This window comes from Strigops habroptila, chromosome 3 (assembly GCF_004027225.2).
Source record: "Strigops habroptila isolate Jane chromosome 3, bStrHab1.2.pri, whole genome shotgun sequence".
NCBI lineage: Eukaryota > Metazoa > Chordata > Aves > Psittaciformes > Psittacidae > Strigops > Strigops habroptila.
In genome coordinates, this window is record NC_044279.2 from 4491381 (window position 1) to 4515392 (window position 24012).

The window sequence follows — 24012 nt, forward strand, 5'->3', positions numbered from 1 at the left end:
ATATCTACAAACCCTGCCAGTGTTTATAATGATGCCTTTTAACAAGGTTTCTCCAAGCATAATTCTGTGATAAGCAGCAAACAAGCTTCACCTATTTATAACCAGGGGATAAGTGGTTTTTTCCTGTTATCATGACCAGCTCCAGTTGACCTAGGAAAACCTTCTGGAGAGCAAGGCAGAGCAGGCAGGGAGGGAGAGGGGGAGATACTGGCTGTGGGCAGGTCATTCTGCATTGCCTGCCTACCTCCATGGACTGGATACAGAATCTGGACCATTAGCCTGATGAGGTGCCTGGGATGCAGCTCCAGATTAGCATGCATGAATCTAGGTTTCATCAATGTGGGCATCTCCATGTGACTCAGGAGATTGATTCAAATGCCTAAGTAGCTGTGGTCTTTGGTCTGACAACTGTTATGTTCTTCTATTATAAAATTACTTGTGCCCTGCCCAGAAGAAAATGGGAGTAGTGAGCTATGTCCATGAAGACAGATCCTGATCTGATCAATGTGACAGCACAGGGCAGAGAATTCGTGTTCCTCCTCTGCTAAGTGACAACAGGAGCCAGGATAGGGAAGGAATTTGATTTTCCTCATGACAAGCCTTAAAATGGACTTGAGTTTAAGCTCAATTTTCAAAGACCTGAGCCACTACAAGTTGTTTTCCAGGCATGGAATTAGCTTTCCAGGCATGGATGGACCACACTTCCTGGCAGAACAGGCTCCAAAGGCATTTCTCCAGCTATTTCAGAGCACTCTGCTACAGCAGAAAGGCAGAAAACACAGCATGCAAAGTCATTCAAAGATGTTTGCACAACAAAAGGAGAGTTTTCAAAGGAGCAAGGGCAAATTCAGACCCAGTGGGAAAGGGGCAACGTTTCCTTTGGGCTGCTTGGAAAATCGTTCCTGTGTACACTCAAAGAGGTGGCCCTTGTAAGGGCAACCCATGCACCTACAGAACAGCTTCCAAAAAGGATTAGCACTAGTGCTTGCAGGTTGGAGGCACAGAAAGGTGACTTTCCATGTGACTGGTCACAGCCCAACAATCCATCATTAGGCCATTCTGCCTCCTCATTCTTCATCTTACCAGGTAGTTTGAATGCTAATCTGCTTAAATGCCTGTTTATAGCTGGTAGCTGGAGGCTAGTTGAGTTGAAAGACCTTTACAGTTGTACAGTCGTTTACAGGGCTGCTTTAAGACATGGCATATATTATGTATGAAGCTTTATAACAACCATCCATATGAGAGCTGATGGAGAACATGAAAGCAATACAGCCACACTCCTTCCTACAGCACTTTGTTACAGGTGACAAGAGATAAGGGATCCAAAGACTGAACAAAACCAGTAGCAGGAAATTATTTTCCTAAGAGACTCCTAAATAATGTAATGATAAATAAGACTTTTAAAGTTACTGTGAAACAAAGGGACTCTTTTAATTAAAAAGAATCTAATCCCTTAAACGTTTAAGGTTGTATTCATCTGTCTCAATTAGGATATATTGAGACAACTGCATCTGAAGTATTAATCCGCCTGGTAATTGGTGGAGCAAATCACTGTAGGGACATGGATAGGAAACTCATATCACTCTAGGGTAAATAGCAAATGTTGTATCTATGCTTGAGACTTCCTAATTCCCACATTTGAGTATCCATTCCAATCATGCCTTTCCTCAGTGCAAGGAAAATTGGCTCCCAGGACCAAAGCAGCCTGTGAGGCCTCCTGGTCTGGACGTTCAGGTGAAAAGAGTCCCATATACAACCCAAATCCAAGAAGAAATCCTGGTCCCTCAGAGGAAGCAGGATTCCCCGTAGGATCAATACTCATATGGCAAAATTACTTCACGTACTTATGAGTTTTGCTGCACTGGACCTACACTGCTTTGAACCTCTTTGAGTTAAACCCTAAATGAGTGCCATAACTGGGAGAAGTTTTTTTCCCAGCAGACAACTCGATTCTGCAAAGCTACCTTAAATTCACCATCACTGTAATCCTTCCCAATGCATACAGAAATCCTAATCATCCTCCCTCCTATCCCAAATCAAAGCTATCAACTCCCATCTCCATGTTTCAAGGCTGATGACAAACGGAAAGTCTTGGTTGTCCTAGTGTTTAAACAGTTTTGTTTTCATGCCAAAGAGAAGCACAAAAGTTGAGTTTCACTCTCAGTGGTTTCAGCTTTTTCCTTTCCGGAGAGCTGAGAGCCAGCTCCTGTGAATAAAATCACTTCCCGGCACTAAATGATTCCCATTTACACCCACAGAGCACTTGGGCCAGCTGTTCCATTTGTGTTCTCACTCCTTACCATGGTGGTCTGCCTCCAGGTAAAGCAAAAACTTGTATAAAGGCATTATAAGAAGCTCATGAGGAAGACACATGGGTGTAATGAGACTGAATGAAAACATGTAATGAAAGCTTGGAGGAAAAACATTCTCTCCTAGGAGTGTTATCACATTAGCACTGGTTACGAAGAGCTAATGTCCACTTTAAGTGGTATCAAGAGCTGGAGCAATTGAAAGATAATAAGAAGAAAATGAGTAATGAATCAATTTTATTGTGTGCTGTTGAGCAGTACTCGCTGGAAGAGTGTGCGTTGATACTGCTCAGTAGAAGGGATGGATGGGAACTGACAGCAGCTGGGACAAGCACTCCCACACTTTCTGAAGAAATAAATGATTTTTGGAATTATTTTTGCCTTAGCCAGTAAGATTCTGCTGAAAAAATAGGATGTTTTCTTGTGGAATTCAGCATAGACACAGCAAGTGAACACCATGCTCTTTGTTTATGCCGAGAGAAAATACCAGCTCTATTAGAGAGACAAACTCACTTTGCACCTTTCCTGAAGGTGGCCATGCTAGCTTCCCCAGGAAAGGTTTGTGCCACCCAGATCTCCTTATGGGACTCATCTCTGTTGTCACATCTCCCTTTTTCATGCACTATGTCCATAAGCCACCACTCTCCATTTCACCTCTTAGGTTTGGTACAGGTTCTCAATTCACACTTGCATCCTGATGCAGACACACCTATCCAGGAGCATAAAGCTGCTGTAACACATTCCTTGTTGAAAACAGAGTAAAATGAGCCCACAGAGGCATTTATTCCTACTACAGCAAGACTGATTCCTACAACCAAGCTGCCTTGGGTGCCCTCACTCTAGGCTGAATGGTGGCAACTGTTGGCTTCTGAAGAGACAGTGATGTAAAGACTCCCTGATTAGTTAGGACCATTTCACCCATAAGCTTCCATCACAAATTCACTGCTGCAGTCTTCCACTAGTATATAATTCCCGAATTTAGGCTGCCCAGGTGGTCATTATGGTTAAACAGGCACCTCCAGAGAGTGATCCCAAGGACTTCTAGATATTTGTTCCACACAGGAGGAGTTGCATGCTGGAGGTATGCATGTCTGCCTGGAAGAGTAGTCTAGGCAACAGGCTTAAGATAGATGCCCAGTTTCTCCTGGCTAACTCTCAGTAAGAGTCCCCCAGGGTCCTTGCAGTATATAGTATGGTGAGGTTTTGTCTTGGGGTGGACTCAAGCCCACCATTCCTGTGCTGTAATCCTTAGTGGGATATTTGCGAGTCCAAGATTGCCAAAAAGGGTGGGTCAGAGAAGAAAAGCCAATGCTATTTCATTTGCATCATAATGAACAAGTTCCTTTTCTTACTGCTTACTGTGTTTCTATGTTTTTCATCCCTGTTTAATTCTTTATCAAAGCACAATTTATGTCTAATTTTAGAAACTTGAGTCAGTTCTGAATCTCACAGACCAATATTATTTCTCCCCTGTGTTAACTTGCAAACGCCTCTGATGGCAAGCAGATATCGTCTGGCCTTTGGGAATCCCTGGGTGTTCAGAGGTTTGTGTTTCAGTTGTAACATCCAGAAGCGAAGAGGCAAGAGAACAAGAGCATGTCCTACATCAGCATTAAGCTTAACAGGTCAACTGCTACAACAGCAACAGGGCAGGGGTGAAAACAGAAGGAGAAGTAGAAGAAAGTAGAACCACCATTTAGGGCAAGCCTGAAATAAGCATTGAATTCAAGAATAAATCCTTATTGATGTAGGTATATAATAACATATCTACTCTTCCCAGGCGAAGAGGAAAAACCTCTGTTTTGGGACCTCACCTTGAGCTGTGCCAAGGACTAAGATCTCAGCAGAGATCATGCAGGAACAGATGGCAAAAGCCACTAGGCACAGTGTCCTTGCAAAAAACTTTGGTTTCCGTTCTGTAGAATTACAATTCAGGTGAAACGAGTAAAATTTAGGTCAGTTAGAGCCTTGTTTTCAACTGCGTATACCACAGGAAGATGGTTCTAAAACCTCACACCTTCACTGGTGCAAGATCATCAGAAAAACTTCTAAGAGTAGACCTGGTCTCAGACACATGCAGTGATTTGTAAATCAGTGTGACAAATACCAGTTTTCTATCACTTTTTTTTATAAGAAGAACTTTTTGCTATGTTATGAAAAGCATATCCAGGTTTTTCCTTCTGAACCATCTATGGTAAAAAATACCTTGTGGATGCTACTTGTATAGTTTACAAAAGGCCTATGGGCATCTTTCCATGGGTATGCTCGTGTGTGCTCACCTAATTGTGCTCCTGAATGAACCACTCCGGCAATAAACCCTGATTTACCTACAGACACTTTTCAGCTTCCAAGAGCCATATGTCAAATCAGTCCCTAAATAGAATAACCTTTGCTCAGCTTCTGCAGGGAGCAAACACTGGATCAGAAAATCAATGTCTATTTGTCACCAACTGGCTGAGCCCAGAAGCGCTTGCTGGGGAGCTGAGAGTGTGAGAACAAAACAATGGTTGTCTTCAAGCAAAGGTCCCTGGTGGCTTTGATAGGACATTAGGATGACAATACTACATCTTCCTTGTCCAAATAGCAGTCAAATAAATATATAAAAGAAATTCCTATTAGAAACAGCTTGTCACATTGTAAAATAGGGGTATCAGTTCCATGAGAGGGAAGTTTGGTTTTGCCCTTCTATCACAATGAAGGGAAAGACACCCTCTGCCTCAGGGTTTTAACCATCTCTTCTAGCCCTCAAGAACTCAGCTATTCCTAGGAGCCATGTACAGCTTGACATGTACATGTATGACCAAGGATCCCTCCAAAATGTAGGGGAGGCCACCACCCCTGCTCTGAAAGCATTGCTATTTCCCACGTTGTGAGAGATCATGGCCATCTGATATTGGGCACCTCATTGTAGCAGAGAATGAAAAGCTATTGATGGAAGATGAAGCAGATGAGATGCACAGTTATATCAGCTGGAGCAACAACACAAGCTGAAGCTGCAAAGCTGTTTAAGTCCTGTTTTTCATAGGGTCAAACACGGCAAAATACATCAGGGGTGGTCTGCAAACAAATAGGCAGCTGCTGGAAGGGGACAGACTGGGATTTCCAGCCAAAGAAAAAGCAGGGCACAGGCTGTGGTTCTTCTCAACCGACTGTAGATGTTTAGGATTAAGGTGTCCAGGTCCCATGAAGGGAGATTGCGCTGTTGGAAGGAAATTAATCTCATTATTTCAGGCAGCAATATTAAGAGGAGATGTAAAGAACTCTGTTTCCCTCTGTGGGCTCTGGGGGCAGCTCAGACAGCTAATAGATTAATGGTCTAACTTCGGACAGCTAAAATTGACTGAGATGAATCCCACCCCACTGATATTTGGGTCTGAGTGACAGACGAGTACTTAATAGGGTTGGACATACAGAAACCCTGACTGAAGGTGCTGCAGCCTCCTCGGGGGCAACAAGTGAATGCACTGAGCTTATAATCATCATCCTTCTTTGTTAGAACTGACACCACCTTAGCGCTCTCTCTTTTTACAATTGCATTTTTTCAGCTTTGCTTTGTCATCTAATTTTTCAGCAGAATCAACATTTTTTTAATCAGGATATATTCTTGGTGATTATACTCTTTTCGCAGGGAAACTGGTCTTCCTTTAGCTACTTCTATACTTTGAGTTTAACTTTATGTAAATGTTATCTACATCTCTCCACCTTTTTATTGTATTTATACACAAGTTTGGATTAGATGACCAACGACAGGTCACTGTCTTGCCCATAGCTGTGGGCTAGTGCTCAGAAGTAAACCCAGATTTAGCTTTCGTCAAGACACTAGGGGTTTTTTTCAACTTACACAGCCAGAACCATTGACCACAGTTCAAGATAGTCACAGATGTACCTTCTGCCCTTGCCTTGCCGATGAGGGAACAAGCTTGGTCCTGTTTGTTCTGGAACCCTTTGCAGGAAAGGTCCTTGCAGACACCATTAAAAAATAATGATCATAGGTCATAAAAGAAATCATAGACTTAAAACATACTGAAATCTGTAGCTAACTCTGGAAAGTATTTTGGGTAGTTATGAAAAGCAAGAGCAGGGTTGCAGGGTGGGATGGATTTCTATGATCTTCTGTAGCAGCTGCTGTCCTGCTCCTCCAAATAGTTTTCTCTTCTCCTGCTAAAGATGGAAATGCAGTAAAAACCCGTGACTCCTCTGGGATACAGCTTCTCTGGGCAGCTGCCAGGCATTTTGGATAGCTTTGCATCTGCACAGTGCAGGGCTTTGGAGTCAGAGAAAGAAACACAGCCTGGTCTGTGAGCTGTGCTCTTAGGCTCCCCTGCAATCAGCTTCAAACCTCCTTTTGTCTATTCCAGTCGTTAAATTCAGGCATGGGGTGAAAAGACACAAGTTGAGAAAGCCTAGAAAGCCTTTGACTGTATGTCTACATCTCAGAGACCTTAAGCTGTTCAAAAGCAATACACCCAACACCCTGCAGTTACAGCCTCCCCTCCAGGACCAAAGGAGATGGTGAGCTCAGTATGTGTCTGTATTTATACTATAATACTTCCGCACTGAGTTGTATGTTGACTATTTGTGGCATGGGTCCAGTGTTTGGGAACTGAAATGTGAAAACACATCTCCAGTACATGGACTCATTCAACTGAGATTGTTCTGAATCAGGTCTCATCTAAGGGTGTGCTTTACGGGTCTGAGCTAACAGCAACTGGAGCCAGGAAAAAGATTCCCCTTGAATTCAAAAAACACGGGACTAGCCTAAGTAACCTCATGACTGTGTTCATTGCTTTGGAAAACCACTGGATATTATCATAAGTGAAAAATAACAACAGTAAAGTTATTATTCTAAGCAAAACACATATTTTAGAGCAACTTGTCAGGTCTCATCTCACAGGAGAAATGAGCAATTCCCCCCCTTGATATTTTCTTTTTGACTTTTGTTTTCTGCTTAAACAGAGGATTGAATGCAAAATTGAGATCCCAGCACTCAATCCTCCATGAAGAACTGATTTGGGCTATTCAGTTCATCTGCCTTTTGCAACATTTGCCTTCTACAGCACAAAAACAACGTTTGTTGGATGATGTACTGAGCTGGGACTCACACTGCCTGGTTTCCTGGACAGGATCCTAAGCATCCCAAGAAAAATACCACGAGTCTCAATGCTTTTATTCCTCCCTCCCATTTAATGTTCAGCGTGATCACTACGGACTCTCTTGTGCTCCTCGTACAGCTATCAAGAACTTGGCAGTCTCCACACTTGACTTTTATCCTGGAGAAAGGGTGTGCCTGTTTCTCATCAGAAACCAGCTATAAGAGGAACAAACAACGGTTTTAAGACAGTTGATGGTTTTCAGTAATCCCTGGGAAGAAACACAGGGGCAGATTTTACTGCATTTCTAGGCTGAAGTCAGGCTTCTTCCTGAACCTTAAAAAGGTTTATTTGCTGCAATATTCATTGCATCGCTTCTAATCCCAACACCATTAACACCCCTTTTCCTGCACACCCAGATGTTTCTCTGGAAGGAAAAGCCCCCATTAATCCAAAGAGTGAAATTTAGCCAGAGGGTCTCTTCTGAAAGCTGTTTTGTACCTGTAAGGTTACATCATGCTCCTAACCTGTAGTTCTGCAGCTGAGATTGCACCATAAATGCAAACCAGAGTGCTTGAACAGGGTATTAGCTTCAAGTTAGGCAGCATTTTTTGTTTTGGAAATATCGCAGGAGAGGTAACTGAGGTCTCTTTCAGGATGACTGTGCAGCCTGAATCAAAACACCATCTCTATTGCAGTTGTAAAAAATGCATTAAAGGAGGTAGAAATGATGTTTTAGCTATAACATTTATAAAACATCAAGGATGGCTTGTGAAGGAACCTGTGGTTTTCAAGTGCTAATGGAAGAAAGCCTTGGGAGCAGGGAATATTCGCCAGGTCTTGGAAAATTAGCATTTTATTTCAAGACTCCTGATGAGCGACAGAACTCAGGGGGAAAGAATCAAGGTCCTCTCTGGTTCATGCTACATGAATTTTGTGCATATTTAACACTCTGTCGCTTGGGTAGGTCTCCATTTCCTAACTGATCTTTCCTCATAAATAGTTACTCAGGCAGTCAGATCCTGACAGCCAGTAAAAGATCTGAAAGGACTCATCCAAACCCACAACCGTGTAGAGAAGAAGGCTTCCTTTTCCCTGGGGAAATCCTAGGTCTGCCAGAGAAACAGAAGAGCTGTAAAGAACACAACTGTATTTGATTTGATTTTTCTCTCTTTACCCTTTTTTCTGCCTGAGAAGTCTGATCCCCCTGAAGTGGGAGGGTGTGAGACAGGCAGATGGGCAAGTGCTGCTGCCTCAACACGATCCCTGCCTGAAATAAGCCCAGGTAGAGTCTGCCCTCAGAAGGGATGACAGGATCATGGTGTAACCACACACCTCAGTGACCCCCAGAGATTGATTGAACTACTGTCAGTAATGCCTCCAAGCAGGATTAGGAGTCAGATAGCCAAAAGCACAGGGTTAGGATATTACCTGTCTGTTGCAATAAATAATGGTGCTTCAAAGGGGGAGGATGGAGACATCAGCTAGTTAATAAAAACCATGGCAGCCCAGAAAATGCAGTTCTTGGAGAACTAAGGAGATAGAATAGCAGAATCCCCCTGTCATGGGGAGGGACACCTTCCACTAGAGCAGGTTGCTCCAAGCCCCTGTGTCCAACCTGGCCTTGAACACTGCCAGGGATGGGGCAGCCACAGCTTCTCGGGTCACCCTGTGCCAGCGCCTCAGCACCCTCACAGGGAAGAGCTTCTGCCTCAGAGCTCATCTCAGTCTCCCCTCTGGCAGGTTAAAGCAATTCCCCTTGTCCTGTCCCTACAGGCCCTTGTTGAAAGCCCCTCTCCAGGTTTCCTGGAGCCCCTTTAGGCACTGGAGCTGCTCTAAGGTCTCCCCTTAAGGAGCCTTCTCTTCTCCAGCTGAACCAGCCCAGCTCTCTCAGCCTGTCTCCATAGCAGAGCTGCTCCAGCCCTCAGAGCATCTTCATGGCTCTCCTCTGGATCAACTCATCCAGCCTCCCAACCCAAGCAGCAATTACCTGAGAGAGGATTATCTAAAAAGATGGAAGTTCTTAAAACCCTCAAGTGGCAGAATTTCCCCCTCTGCCCCAACAACTTCCTGCATCTCTTAACTAGTCTTATTCCTGAAAAAGATGTCCTGATGCCAATCTAAATCTGCTCTGCTGCAGTTCAGATCCCAGAGGATTCTTCCCAGACCACAGTGGCCATAAATTCAAACATCATCTCAAGCTTGAAGAAGCTTGTATCTGGCTATACCATTCTTACAAAAGATGGGACCCAGACACTTATCTGAATGTAGTACACTCCCAAAGTTCAGCCCCATGCCAGGAGGTACAGACAGCAAGCTGAAATGGTACTGTTATTTTTGGTTTATGGTTTGAGAAGAAAGTTTACTTTTCAAGAAAGAAACTGATCTGAAAAGCAAATTTTGAGCCTTTCAAGCAGTTCTATTCTTATCCAAATAGTCACAAGCCCCAGGATCATCTTACCACCACACACACCACATTCCAGGTCTAAAATACAGTGATGACTGTCCTGTATGCACTTGCACAGCACCCACAAGGGAACTCTGATCTCAGATGGGGCTTCCTGGCGTTGCAGTATTGCTGTAATGATAATTAAATAAAAAATAATTAAATGTCCTACAAAAAATGAACCCACTCAGGAAATCTAGAGCTTCCTCTGGGTATGCTTAGGTGGGTGCTTGTACTCCAGTTAGACACTGATTGGCTTTGTCCTGTTATCTGTTAGGACACAGGTACAGAGGTGACTTCCATTTCAGTGGCAAAGTTGATTTATGAAATCCCTGCCTTTCGCCCCAGCTCTGCTGTTCACCACTCTCATAACTTACGCCAGGTTAAGATTTTTAGGAGTTTCCCTACACACAAGATCAATAAAGTGATCCGAGATAAAGGAGAACCAAATCATATCCGTAATTACTTGCAGGGCTGCTGCCCCTTCTCGGCTAGCTCCAAGCTACTGCATTGCAGAATAAAATAAGGCCAAACCATTTTCTCTGGTGATTCAAAGAAACTCATCTCACTTGATACTGTGATGGACTAAGTGTGCTCCGTGGGCTACAAAGTGTCCTCAAAACATGAAGAATTTAAAGAATTGCATATGTTCTCCAGTTTACTCAGAGGAAGAGGAAAATGCAGAATGATTTATCAACTGGCCCAAGATAATGTACAAATACTGTAGCGAAGCCAGCCACTGAAACTGGAGTTTCAGTCCAAACTCTTAATGCTTAAGTCATCCATCCATTACGCTGGAGTCCTACCAACAGTACGTGAACTATTTGGTCCAAGATGGGCTCTGCATTCCAGAGGACCAAGAAGGTAGAAAGGGGATTTCTCAGCTGTCATGAACTCTGTGCAGGACTGAGGAGTGGGGTCTGGCCTCCAATTCCTAGCACCAGTAAAAATTTCCCACCATCACTGAAGTCTATAGCTGCTGAGATGGTGTAGGACCATCATCTCTGTAGGGATGTAGGGTGATATATGAGCTTGAGAGGGTCAAGCCTGATGCTGGACCATCATCCCTGTAGCAGTGGTGGGACCCATGAGAGGTTCCTTTGTGCTTCTGTAGGTGTTTTGCCTCCTGCCATAGGTGAAGGGGTGGCCACGTAGAACCAGTGGGGTGTTCTTCAAGGGGTGACTTGCACAGATGAGGTGTTCTGAATGAGGGGAAGGGAAAATGGAGATTGAAACCTGCCTCTTTCTGCATATCAACACAGCTCAGCACAGACCTGAAAGCCACTGTCACCTTCCCTTCTGGCTTACATAGCCAGGGGTGAACAGGGCAAATGATGTTTGAGAGCCTCAGCTCCAAGCCAAACACAGCATATCAATAACACCAGAGGCCCTGTAAAGTGTGAAATAGTTCCCATTCATTCAGAGCAAGACACTGAACATCTCATAATAACACAGCTAAAGCACTTATTGAAAGTGCAAAAGAATTACCTTGACAATTACTCCTTGGAGTATCCTGCAATACAAAGTTTTGGCTGATAGCAAAATTGGTGTTGGCCTCTTGCTTATGAATATAACCTAGAACTGATTGTTAAATGTGCCAGGCCTTGTAAAAAACATGTAATTGAGCAAGAATTAGGTCTATCCACTATTTAATCAGCAGGGATCATTGCTGCTGGCAGCATGAATAAAGCCTGTTCCAAGTATCAGTCAAAGGGAAGTTTTCTCAAGAGACCTGGTTTTCAGAAGCAATTTCTCCATCAGATGAGAAATAAAAGCAGACTAATGATTTACATGAGTGTCATCCTGGAAAGGGCAGTTTGCTGTGCCCCTCTCTACCTCATCACAATAACTATCTGCAGACCTCCTCATCCTTACCATCACACTGGGGACTTTGGGGGTACAAAACACCCGAGTGCTTATGGGGCAAGTGAGTTGAAGAAAAAGATGTTGTGCTGTAAGAAATCAGTACTCATGATTCTGTGACTTTTTTCTGACATATGGGGCCATCACTGAACTGTCTGCAGATGGAGCAGGCTTAGCTTATCTGAGAGCTGACCAGAATGGCCAGAGGAAGATGTCCTTCAAGAACGTATTTATCTCCAGCAGTTGTGAAAGGAGCCAAGAGACATCTCAACAGGGGACACACAGCCAGGTGAGATGGATCCCACCTAAAGGTAGGTTGTACAGAGCAGGGACCAGTGGGGCTTTGGACATGAACAGGAATCATAGAATCACAGAATGGTTTGAGTTGGAAAGGACCTTGAGACCACCTAGTTCCAACCCCCTGCCATGGGCAAGGACGCCTCACGCTACACCATGTTGCCCAAGGTTCTGTCCAACCTGGCCTTGAACGCTGTCAGGGATGGAGCATTTACCACTTCTTTGGGCAACCTGTGCCAGTGCCCCACCACCCTCACAGGGAAGAACTTCTTCCTTATATCTAACCTGAACTTCCCCTGTTCCAGTTTGAGCCCATCACCCCTTGTCCTATCGCTACAGTCCCTGATGAAGATGCCGTCTCCTGTGCTCTTATTTCCTTCTCAGCTTGGCACAAGGAGCAGCAAATGAAAATGAACTGGAGCCCCTGAACTGGTGCCAAGTATCCCACCTGATCCCAAACCAGCAGCTTTCCACAGCTAAGTGCCCTGGAAGAGAGGAAGCCTTCACAAACATGTCCTTCCCCTAGGTCTATTTTGAACTCAGAGCCCAGCCACACCAAGGGTGAGTGGGTACCTGCATTGCACTTCTGACATCCCAGCTGGCTGTGCATGGGAGGGGGTGACATGCAAACAGTTGTCATTAGCCATTGCAATGGGCTTGATGATTCCCAGTGCTCCAAAACACCCATTTTTAGTAACAAAAATATTGTCTTTTCAAGCAAGAACAAAAAAACCCCAAAACATTTTGTCCTCAAGGAATACAGGCAGCCCTTTGCAATGGAAGATAATTACCGGACGTGCGAAGAAAATGAACCAGGTTTCAACACTTATGGGGTATAAAACAGAGCAGGATTACTGGAAAAACCACACTCTAATCCAGCTCAGCACCATACAGTTACTGTACATGTTTTCTGACAACTGTCACTGTTGATTTCTCTAATCAGATCTATCCAGCCCAGAACACTTGCCCTGACCCATGCTACTGCTCTAACTGCTGTTGCTCATCACTGATGTGTTGAGCCCACATGTCGCACTCACACAACACTGTAATGGCACAAAATGATGTCCTGGTATCCCAGCTGTGATGTCTCCAGTCAAGGTTAGGTTTTAACATGTAACAAGATGTCCTTCCTGCCCTGACTCCAGTGCTGATGGGCTCTACCACTGCTACAATGCAAGCAAATGAAAAAGCTCTCTTTGGGCCCAAAATGAACACCTAATTTGCTCTGTCACTGTCTTATCAGCCAGAAAGGAAGCACGAACAGCTCGTAATGGTGTTGTCCTTTTCAGAAACAAACAGGGAGATGTAAAGAACAATTCTAATAATTTTAATAACTTTTCCTAATAACTTTCTCTATACTGGAATAGTTTTGCCACAAGTTCCTCCAATGACAGCTATTATTCCTGCAGGTTTTCCTGGTGGAAAAAATTCCCCATTTCCTTCCCAATTCCTATTTTCTCAAATGCTTCCCTTTCCTCTTGGCTTTCCCCAGACTCCAGCATGAATCCATCTTTGTGTGATGGTAAAACTGGGCTGAACACAGCAATTACCCCAAGTTTTGCATAAAACACTCCAGACAACCTCCCAGAACAGGATGTGCTCCCCTCACAACACCTATTTGTTATTGCTTGCAGGCCATTTACACCTCTTTATCCTCTTTCCAGCCAGGTATGCTGCTTTTTGCTTCCTTCTCTCCCTATCACTCATTGTATTTCATTCTGTTGAGTCTGGCACCACCCCTCCAATTTAACAAACTCATTTCTAATTCTTACCCTAACCTCACAAATGCTTGCAGGCTCTTCTAGATTCATACCCTTGAACATCACCTAAGGGTGTGATTTACTTTACCTAACTTTTGAAGCCTACCTTTGAGCCATTGCACCTCTTCTGATGAAGCAGCAAACAGCTTTTGGAGCAGTTGGTGGAGGTTTGTCTGGAGGTGGTGCTCCTGCAGAGCCCACAGGAGCCAGATATCCCCTGCTTATTTATGAGACTCACTGGGGCAGCAAGAAAAGCCTTCCCCAAGTCAAGATACAGCCAGTTATTCTCTCAGAGCAGAGAATGAAACTGGCTTGACATGATTTATTCTTGTCAAACCCACATCATAGAATCATAGAAACATAGACCAGTTAGAGTTGGAAAGGACCTTAAGAACATCTAGTTCCATCAGCTGGTTTTTATTAACTTATTACCCTCCAGGTGTTTATAAATGGATGGTTTGCTAATTTTTAGTAGCATTTTCCTGGCTGCTGGAATAAAGCTGCTGCTCTCTGATTCTCCAGATTCTCATTCTCGTCCTTACAGTGTTTGCCTTTCTCCAGTCCTCAGAAACCTCCTCACCAAGTGCCCTGTGATAACTAACCCCTGAGGAGCCAGGCTTTACCGTGCCCACTTCACAGCTACTCTCATAGTGGTTTCATCAGGCTCTTGAATACATTAGACTTGCTTCCTCTTGTCTTTTAACCTGTTCTTGCCCTGCACTATTTCTGCTCCTGTTGTTTTAAATCTATTTTGCTTGCTAATCCTTTTCTGAAGGGTGAAAAAGAAGGAAGTATTTTCTGTGGTTTCCATTATTCAGTTTTCACTGTCTGAGAATTCATGGTTTTATTCCATCTTTCATTTTCCTCTGGCTTTCATGCATGTACAGAATTGCCTGGATTGACTTTTTGCATCCTTTGTTACTTGAAACCACTTTCGTGTCTCGGCTTTTATTATTTCATGTTTGCACCCGTGGCCTAATATTTAAATTCAGCTTTTCTGGGTCTTTTTTCTTCTTTAATGACTTAATTCCTATTTCTTAGGGAATTTCTTGCATAGCTGCCTACCCGGTTTGCTTTTTCTCCCTTTGCTGTTTTGTCATCAGTATTTCTCACCTCTATTTCTGGAAGCTTACAAAGATCAGTGGATAGATTGAAGCAAATCAGCATCAACTCACCATTGCACTGTGAGCCTCTCCAGACCTTTGTCCTACCAAAGTTAAGGGAAAAGAGAAGAATCATAGCTCTTATCTTCTCTTTTCTGTCATTACTGCCAACTCTTGCTGCTGGGAAATCTGGACATTGCCTAGCTGTTGAGGGCATTATCCTGAACACATTCACTCTGTGAACTTTCCTGCTTGGAAAACAGCTTTACATCCACTCAGGATAAAACCCACAGCCCCAAAGGAAAATTTCCCTAAGGAAAATAGTAGTGGAGCTGAGGGCACCAACTCCCAGTTTGGGTGTTGCTGCCCTGATGGTTGTAGTGAACACTATTCACAACCAGGCAGACACACACTTTGGGAATGGTGCTAGATATGAAGAGTGCTTTCCTATGCATTTCCTTTTTATTATGCAGGAGAGATGGAAAACCTTGGGGAAAAGGGGAGGGAGACAGCTATGGGACATTTTAATTGCCAAAATAACACGGCAGGATTTAGTAGCCAGAGTGAGCTCCCAGAGTCCCCCTTGGATATAGCCAAGCCCCAAGGGCTTTTTGCATGGGTTCAGAAACCCCAAGTATTTTGAAGTGCAAATCATGCTTTTGATAAAGCAAAACTGTGGTTTCACAGTGGAGTGTTGAGCAGCAACAGCCACTAAAGCATCTCTGCTGCCTCCTGCAAAGAGGGGTGATATCAGGGGGGGTTCTGTTTATGGCTCTCTTATAGCCTGTTTTCACACATGGGAGGTACTGTGCTCTCTTGTAAACCCATCAGCCTCAGACAACTTTGCACTACTGAATGCAGCAGCTGGGGTAAATCACTGTTAACTGGGCTGCCAAGAAAAGGGAAGAGGCACCACTGGTTTGGAGAGAGCTATAGGAACACTGTCCCCTTGTGCAACCCACTGATGCATTGCAGATACCTTTTCTTACAGATGATTTGCAGGTTATTTGTAGAAAATTAAATAGGTTTAAGAAATACCCATCTGGTTTAAATGTCTTTTCTGTGTGTTCACCAATTGCTTTGCCGTACCTGGGCAAATAGAGTTCGAGGCAATTCCCAGGTCATCATCCAGCAACCAATTCTTGCAAATGGTTCTTTAGCAGCAAATGCAAAGTGCCTGAGTAAATCTGCGTGAAGATATGCATTTGCTTACTAGATGCTTTCACATACAGTGTGTTCAACTGGCTTATATAAGGGTATACACTTTAATATTTGATTTAGATTTCAATATAAAGGCGACTGATTGCAAAACACAATCAGATTTAGCAACTCAGGGGGATGAAACTAACAATTACACATATAAAATCAGCTGAAAATGAGTTAGCAAGATGAAACTTCCAGCTTGCTGACTGAACCCATGAATAAAGTTGGGGAGCTATTGAGCGTCTATCAGCCCACAATTTGGGTTTGGGAGGGACTACTTCTGATGGGGGTTATTTCAGTGATGTGGAGCCAGCATATTGGTACCTGAGGATGTGCTGGATTAATTGTAGGGGCTGGAAAAGCACAGGGAAAGCAGAAACAGGCAGCAGGAAGAGGGACAAACCTCCAGGCAGTGTCTGACCAGGGCTAACCTCTGCCCAAACTGCTGGCACTAATGTCCTCACTATGACAGGGGATTCCCAAACCCATGTTTAACACAATTCCCTTCTGTGTTGCTTGGGAAGCACGCCAGCTCCCATGATTTTCTGGTCTCATAACATTTAAGGCCACTGCTCTGAGTCATATGATATGATGAGGTTTGCAGTCTCATTGGCTTTGTAACTAAACACAGGCTCCTACCTCTCGAAATCAGGGTCTCAGATCATCTTATCTCGGACCACAGGAATAGGGGTTATCCCCACTAGGACTACCCCAACCTGGCATCCCAGTCCTCACCAGTCCCCATATCTCCATAGAATCATAGAATCATAGGATGGTTTGGGTTGAAGGGACCTTAAAGATCATTCAGTTCCAACCCCCTGCCATTGGCTGGGACACCTCCCACTAGACCAGGTTGCTCAAAGCCCCATCCAACCAGGCTTTGAACCCCCTGCATTCCCATCCACCTTTCTCTCCTCATCCCCACCTCTGTCTCCTTCTCCATCTCCCTCCCCATCACTGCCTCTCTCCTGGTTCCCATCCCCACCCCCATCTCTACTCCCACCCTTTTCCTATCTCTACCCCCACCCTATTTCCCATCCCCGCCTCCTCCCCATGCCTGTCTCCCTTCCCATCCCCATCTCCATCCTGATCCCAATCTCCCTCTGCATCCCCATCTCTCATCCCCATCTCCCTCCTTATCCCCATCTCTTATCTCCCTCTCCATCCCTATCCCCATCCGCACCACAATCACTCCATCCTGATCCCAATCTCCCTCTGCATCTCCATCTCCCTCGCCATCCCCATCCCTACCTCTATCCACATCCTCATCTCCCTCTCTGTCCCTATCTCCATCCCAATCTCAATCTCCCTCCTTACTCCCATCTCACCCCTATCCTTATCCTTACCCCTATTCCCATCCCCTCCGGCCCCACCCCCGTCCCGCCCGCTCCCGGGTGTGGCCGCCCCGCCGGGGCGGGCCTGGGGGCGGTGGCTGCTCGGGGGCCGCCTTTGTGCGCGGTGGGGCTGCTCTATCCCGGTCCTGTCCGTCTCGCACCTCTGCGCCCCGCTCCGCTCCATCCATGGCCCCGCGTCCCGCTCACGGCTGCAGCAGCGGCGCGCTGCTGGGGCGCTTCGGGGTGCTGCTGCAGGCGCTGCTGGCCCTCTGCGCCTTCAGCACCCTCATGCGTGAGTACCGGGGGGTGCCGGGACGGGTACCCCTGCCCCGGGGTGCGGGGGGGATCCTCGGTGCCTCCACTCAGCGCTGCCCGAGTGGTTGGGGACCTGTTTCCTTATAAACACCAAGTTCTGCGTTGTCTATGGTGGGGTTTAAAGCGGAGTGCGGGAGTTTGTTCGCGGCGCTGAGCCGACAGTTAGGGCTCCAGATGCTGCTGCTTAAAACTCTTGTTTCGAGCCTTAATCTGATGGTAATGAAGCACCGCGGAGTTGCGGCTGTAATCTGTTCAAATTGGCTCCGCTTGTATGAGCGATTGCTCAGTCGCTTAGAAGATTTTAATGAAGCGTGAGAACTAATGGGGTAACCCGATGATTTACAAGGAAGAAGCAAAAATATACCGCAGGGTGGGTGTTGGATGCAGCGCTGCTTGATTAGAGCCGTAGTGCCCCGACTTGCATTGTGATGTTGTGTTTAACTTTGCTTTAACTGTGAAGTTTGAGGGCTTGAGAGGGCTGGGGAAGGAGATTACTGGGATATGTGGTTGCTGTGAATGGGTGGTAGGAGCAATAAGAAAGTCGGGAACACTAAAACCTGAGAAACTTTACTCTTGTTCTGTGCTGCAGCTGCATTTCCCTCAGAGCAACGTGTTGCTTCTCTTTAGGGTTAAGTGGTTTAACATAAGTTGAATAACGTGCCAGAGCTCGATCTGTTTTCCTTGTTTAAAACCCTGTGGTGACAGTGAACTAAAACCTCCAAGTTTTCTGGCTCAGTAGCTGCACGTTTTGAGGCTCGTTTGCCCCTTTCTGCCTTCTGGAAACCACTTCCAAACGCTCCAGCGCTGCGGTTAACGCCAAGCTGCCAGGGAATACTGCAACAAGTTCTTCCTGTGATAACCGATAGCTTTTTGCAGCTGGAGTAGCCCAGTTGCAACACTTCGCTGCTTGTGTTTCACCAAATAGTGACAGTAAGGATTAGTTCTGTGTGTCTGCTCCCCTTGGTGATGTGCACATATGGGTTAATTGTACCATAAACTCCACGGGGTGTCCCGTAAAATCAAGAACATCAATTAATCATATCAAAATACTCCTGCGGATGAAGGCTGCATAACCCCTGCTTAGTAAATCATCAAACCTGGACTAACCCCCCCCCGGTGCAAGGGCTAATATTTCCTTGAACATCAACCACCTTATGGTTAATGAGGAGAAACCGAAAGCTGATCCTGTTGTGGTTTCAGTGTGAATCAGCTCAGTGACTAAAGCTGTGAAGGGAACTGCTGGCTGGGCCCCCAAAAGCAGATGTGTTTACAGCCCTGGGATCTCAACCGCAGCACCTCGTCTGGCTGCAGCTGGGCTTGTGGTCCCTAATTCACCCCAACTGCCTCTCATATCTGGAGGGTTTCTCAGGTCTTCTGTTGGGGCTGTTTGTGTGCAGGCTTCTAATCCACAATGGTTGTAGTGGGCTTACCAATGACTTTATGTTAGACACTAACTTTGAAGCAGCTTTTGGGCTATTCATGTGGCCTGTTTGGATGGAAGCCTCTTGAGGTGGTGGTGATGTGTGTCCAGACTCTAAAAGATACCTGGGAACCTTGATCGCATCTTCATCAGCCCATCATCAAGCCAGAAAGACCCAGCTGAACTAGAATTTGGGACACTGCTGTTGTTGGAGTCAGTGTCAACTCTTCTTGGATACTACTTCCTTCAGTACTGTAACATTCCTGGGGTTTTATTTCTGCTGTTTGTATGTCTGTCACTTCTGCTTTAATGGGACGTTGCAGGCCAGTTCGCTCGGTGTTACAGGTCAGTGAGTGGCAATTCAGTTCCCGTCTGAACCCAAGCCAATGCCTTTTGCATTCCTTCTACTTTAAAGTACCAACTCAGCTCAGCTATAGGAGAACCTGAATTTGAACAGTTAGTATTTCTAGATTGTGCAGATATGGTTCAAAGCACTAGATGTTTTCACATCTAGAGCAACTCCAATGAAGAATAACATGATATTCTGCAAAGTTTTGCGTGTGGGTGTGCACAGGATGTGCACATCCAGAATGTGTGTCCCAAGTATAGCTCATTGCAGGAAGAATAAGTTTATATGTCTTTACCAGAAGAGTTTGTGTCCTTGTAGTTTTGTCTCTTGAGGCTGCGGAAAGATTCTTCTGCTAAACTAGTAGGAGAACCCAATGGAGGAGGAAGTTGGTGTTGCATGATTGTCTGAATGGGATGACTGGCGTGGTTGCTTCCATTGCTATGGGATACATGAAATGTGTTGTGAAAACAGGTCCCAGGTGTAAATGATGCCCAGCCTTGGTAGGGAGTCAAGAAAGCTGTTTAGCATGGTTATATTAGCTGTCAACTACTGTAAGCAATAGTGATGACAGAGTTCATTTGAGCCTATAAACACCCTTGCTGCTCCAGCAGAAGGTCTTTAAGGCTGTAGCCAAGCCTGGTTCCAGTATGCACCGGGGCTTGCTGTGGTTGCAACTTTGCCCCATTTGGTAATCAAATGACAATGAGGTGTTGCCCTTCCCACGTGCCTGTGGTGGCGTTGGAGGCACTTTGGCTGTAAGGACACTTGCTGCAAGAGCTAAGACACAAACACTAGAAAGAAGAGGCAGTGAAGCCAAGCAGCTGTGTGTGTGTGGCAATCCAGTTTCCTCTGCAAGAAGTTGTCCTTAGGGAGGACATGGAGGAGTGTGGATAATTGTGCAATCCCATCTGAAGTAGTTTGTAATGCTTTGCCTTGATCACTCAGCTGAGTGGAGAAAGCATGTTGCAGTCATCTCAGCTGCAGATGCTAAGTGTGATTTAGGGGTTGAGTCCCTGTAGTTGCTGTTTTTTGTTTAAACCTGTAGTTTTTGAGGAAGGGGCTGCAGGCTAACAAGAGTTATACAAGTTTGCACCCTAGACAGCAAACCCCTTTGAAATTAATGGAGATCTTGTGTAGGAGTTTTAGCTGGATAGACTGGACTGCAAGAGAAATAGATTTGGGGAGTTAAAGGATCTTTTTCTTTGTTGTGAATGGAAAAAGCTTTCCTTTGAGCTTTTAGACTTCTTTTTTACCCCACCACAAATGGTGTGAAGGATGTGTAAGAATACTTATTGCTCTTCCAACTTCCTCTTTCTACAAACTATCTTGGCAGCTCTTTATGCTGAATGAGGCTTAATAGCACTTGTGCTGCAGGTGTCAAAACAGGTCTTGGAGAGAATTCATATTGCCAAGCAAGGAGAGCTGTACTGGACTGAGCTGCATATTTCCCTCCATGCAGTGAAACCTGGTTTTCAGCTTGACATTGGAAGATGTCTTGGTCCTGCCAAATGTGGCAGCAGTATCCCTTTATCTCCTCTTGCACATCACTGCTGGATGCTTTCTTCCAGCTCATCTTGCCTTGAGTTTAGTGTAAGAAAGCAGAGCTGTTTGTGGTATGGACCCTGGTGATGGAGCTGCTCTGTTAGCAGCTTGAGGGTGTTTTACGTGCTGGTCCAAGTAGCTTGTCCTGAGGCAGGACCACAAAACAGGAGTTCACTAGACTGACTGTAAAAGCAGCAGTGGCTCTTGACTGTGGTAGAAAACTGCTGGTAAAGGACAGAAGTATCTTCTGTCTAGTATCTTCTATCTATACATTGCTCTATGGTGTGTGTTTTCCTGGTCTCTGTAGACTTACCAGCTGACCTTCCAGTGCATTTTTCACCAGGATGGTGGGCAATTGGTTAGTGAAAATGGGGAAACAGCATCCTAGTATATGGAAGTGTCTGTACTTTGAGAGGGACTAATAGAAGCCCTACTAGTCATCTCCACCAGACAAATCAAACCTAAGCAACTTTTTGTGACTTTTTAGTAGGCTGTGTAGTGTTAGACAAATGATGATGGTTTTAAAGCAAAGGAGGGTAGATTCAGACTGGATGTAGGGAAGAAATATTTTACAATCAGAGTGATGAAACAGTGGAACAGGTTGCCCAGAGAGGTGGTAGATGCCCCATTCCTGGAAATACTCAAGGTCAGGTTGGACAAGGCTCTGAGCAAACTGATCTCGTTGGAAATGTCCCTGCTCACTGCAGTGGGGTTGGGCTAGATGAGCTTTAAAGGTCCCTTCCAACCCAAACCTTTCTATGGTCCTGCCCCAGTGCTAAGTTCAGGCTTGTTGCTGTATGTAGTTTGAATTGCTGCACTGTTTCTGTGCTTCAGAATTATCCTGTGTGCTTTCTGTGTTGTGTTTTGACTTTTGCACTGAAAATATCCCATAAGGTTGAGTGGAGTGCGAGTCCATGTCAGGAAAGAGAATAAAGAAATGGTAGAGCACTTGAGCTGTTCAGACTTCCATTCTGTTTTGAACTAAGTTTGCCTGTGACACAAAAGCATTATACCGTGCCCAAGACAGGCTCTGCTGACTTTGCTTCCTCTAACACAACCGTGTAACCGTGTTAGATTTTGATTATTCACACACATATATATTTAAATGGCAACTTGTCCACTGCAGATGCTTTCCCTCTAGGGGAAAACAAAGCCACAAAGGTTAACTGTGTCTCCGGAGGTGCAAAGCGCAGGGCTCTGTGTACTGTAGGAGCCACTTTACATGTAGGTTTGTGGGTTAAGCAGAAAGCTACATATGGCAGGGCTCTCAAGACATTTTTCTGCTTCAGTACATCTGAAAACTGGCTGAGCTGGAAAACGCACGTTGCGCATTGTAAGCTGGAAGGTCTGTGCAGCGCTTGACGTGCTTCATTAAGCCGCACACAGCTTTCTACAAAGCTTTTGCATTTCAGATGTTGATTACGTTGACCTCTCCTTGGAAGCCGCCTTTTGAACAGCTAAAGCTGCTGTGAGGTTTTTGGTGGTTTCTGAAGGAACAAATGGGTGGGGTGAGCTGAGAAATGAGCTGCTGAACTAGAACTACATGAAGTTATCCATCACCCAAGGGCTGTGAAGCACCTTCCTGAATTCGTTCTGCAACATGTGGTGAGCAGTTGATGTTAGAAGTGATTTTTTTTTTTTTAACTCTGTACAAGAAACTTTACAAGGAAATTAGTCTTCTGTAATTGAGATGCAGCAATTAGAGCTTTAAGGAGGAGTCTGTTAAATTTCCAGCTGTTTTGTAACAGCATTTGTGAGAAAGCTTCATGGCAGAGATAGACTTTAATGGTAACTACCAGCCCAGTTGCATCACTTCATTCTTCAGGTGTTGTTCTCTTAGTCTTGGCTCTTATGGTGTTAAGATGAAGCATTCCTTGTCTAAACCCTATTTTTCAAGGCACTGACTTGAAATGATGCTTTACCTGGAGGGAGTCACTACTGCCTCCCCCACGACAGAGTTAAATAAAACTGTATTTGAGCTGCAGCCCAGCCCTAATCAAGGTCTTCTATAAGACCTACTGTGTCATCAAATACATGCCCTGTTCTCAATGTGCAAAGCATGGCTGATGTTTGTGATCTCAAAGCTGTGATTTATGACCCCCTGGCATTTGGCTATAATGACAACACACATAGAAAGAAGACACACAGGGTAGAGCTTAAAACTGAGAATCAAACCAAAGTACAAAGTGTGGCCTTCATTTGGGCAGTTAGGGTCACCACATGGATCAGTGTTCCAGCTGAGGCTCTTGATGCATCTCTACACGTAGGACGATGGGGAGGTGGTGCTGCTTTGTGCTTTCCAGAGCTTCTCCTGCACTAGATCTGCACATGACTTTGGGTCTGTGTGGGGGATAGGAATAGATGGGGTAAACAATGTCAGCAGCTACACAGGGGAGGGGAGATCAGCTGTTAGCTGAGATCTCAGGGAGGAAATGTATGTAAGTCTTTGGCTAGGAAAAAGCAGAAGTATTTCTTGATCTTGTGGTTTGCTGCATCAGCCTCCATGTGCTGGATTTTGCATAGGACTGTTGCGACAGCAGACAATTCTGAGTGCCCAAACCTGGTCTATACATGCTCCTCTGACAAACTGGACTACTCTAGCCCTCTTCTTACCTAAAGGATGCTGTAGAATAGCTCATCAACAGCTGGATATCTTCAGCAGGAGCTAGTTCAATCTACAACTTCCCTGCTGCCTCATTTCTTGGAGACCCAGAGATAACCCATAACACATCCTCCATTCCTATTTCTTCCTTAAAGTATCCCCTCTTCCAGTTTTGCTACATTCTTGAAGCATTGGTATAAAGGTGTTCAGGAATGAATGACTAAATACAAGTGCAGACTAGAGGATGCAAGTCAGTAGCATAAGTCTCCTTAAACCACTGGTAGGACTTTCTCTGCTCCCTGAACTGATGGAGAGTGAACATTTTGAGCCTCTCCACACACTTATCTCAGAAGCAGCATGTTGGCTGCTCTCTGCAAAC

The 24012-nt window shown here is 45.0% G+C and overlaps 1 protein-coding gene and 1 long non-coding RNA gene across 3 annotated transcripts in view; both read left to right on the plus strand.

The window, feature by feature from the left end:
* Positions 1-2027: 2027 nt before the first annotated feature.
* Positions 2028-8561, plus strand: LOC115605779. The gene is made up of 2 exons (XR_003990720.1): positions 2028-2319; positions 8403-8561. It is a non-coding gene; the product is annotated as an uncharacterized LOC115605779 (long non-coding RNA).
* An 8945-nt stretch (positions 8562-17506) lies between these two features.
* The window catches only part of LOC115605644 (store-operated calcium entry regulator STIMATE-like), a 35430-nt gene continuing 28924 nt past the window's right edge, over positions 17507-24012 (plus strand). Inside the window, exon 1 of one of the 2 annotated variants that reach the window (XM_030480398.1) lies at positions 17507-17697. In XM_030480398.1, the coding sequence (XP_030336258.1) occupies positions 17592-17697 (106 nt within the window). In that variant the 5' untranslated portion in view covers positions 17507-17591. The remainder of the gene's footprint in view (positions 17698-24012) is intronic. The other variant, XM_030480397.1, reaches the window with a different exon arrangement.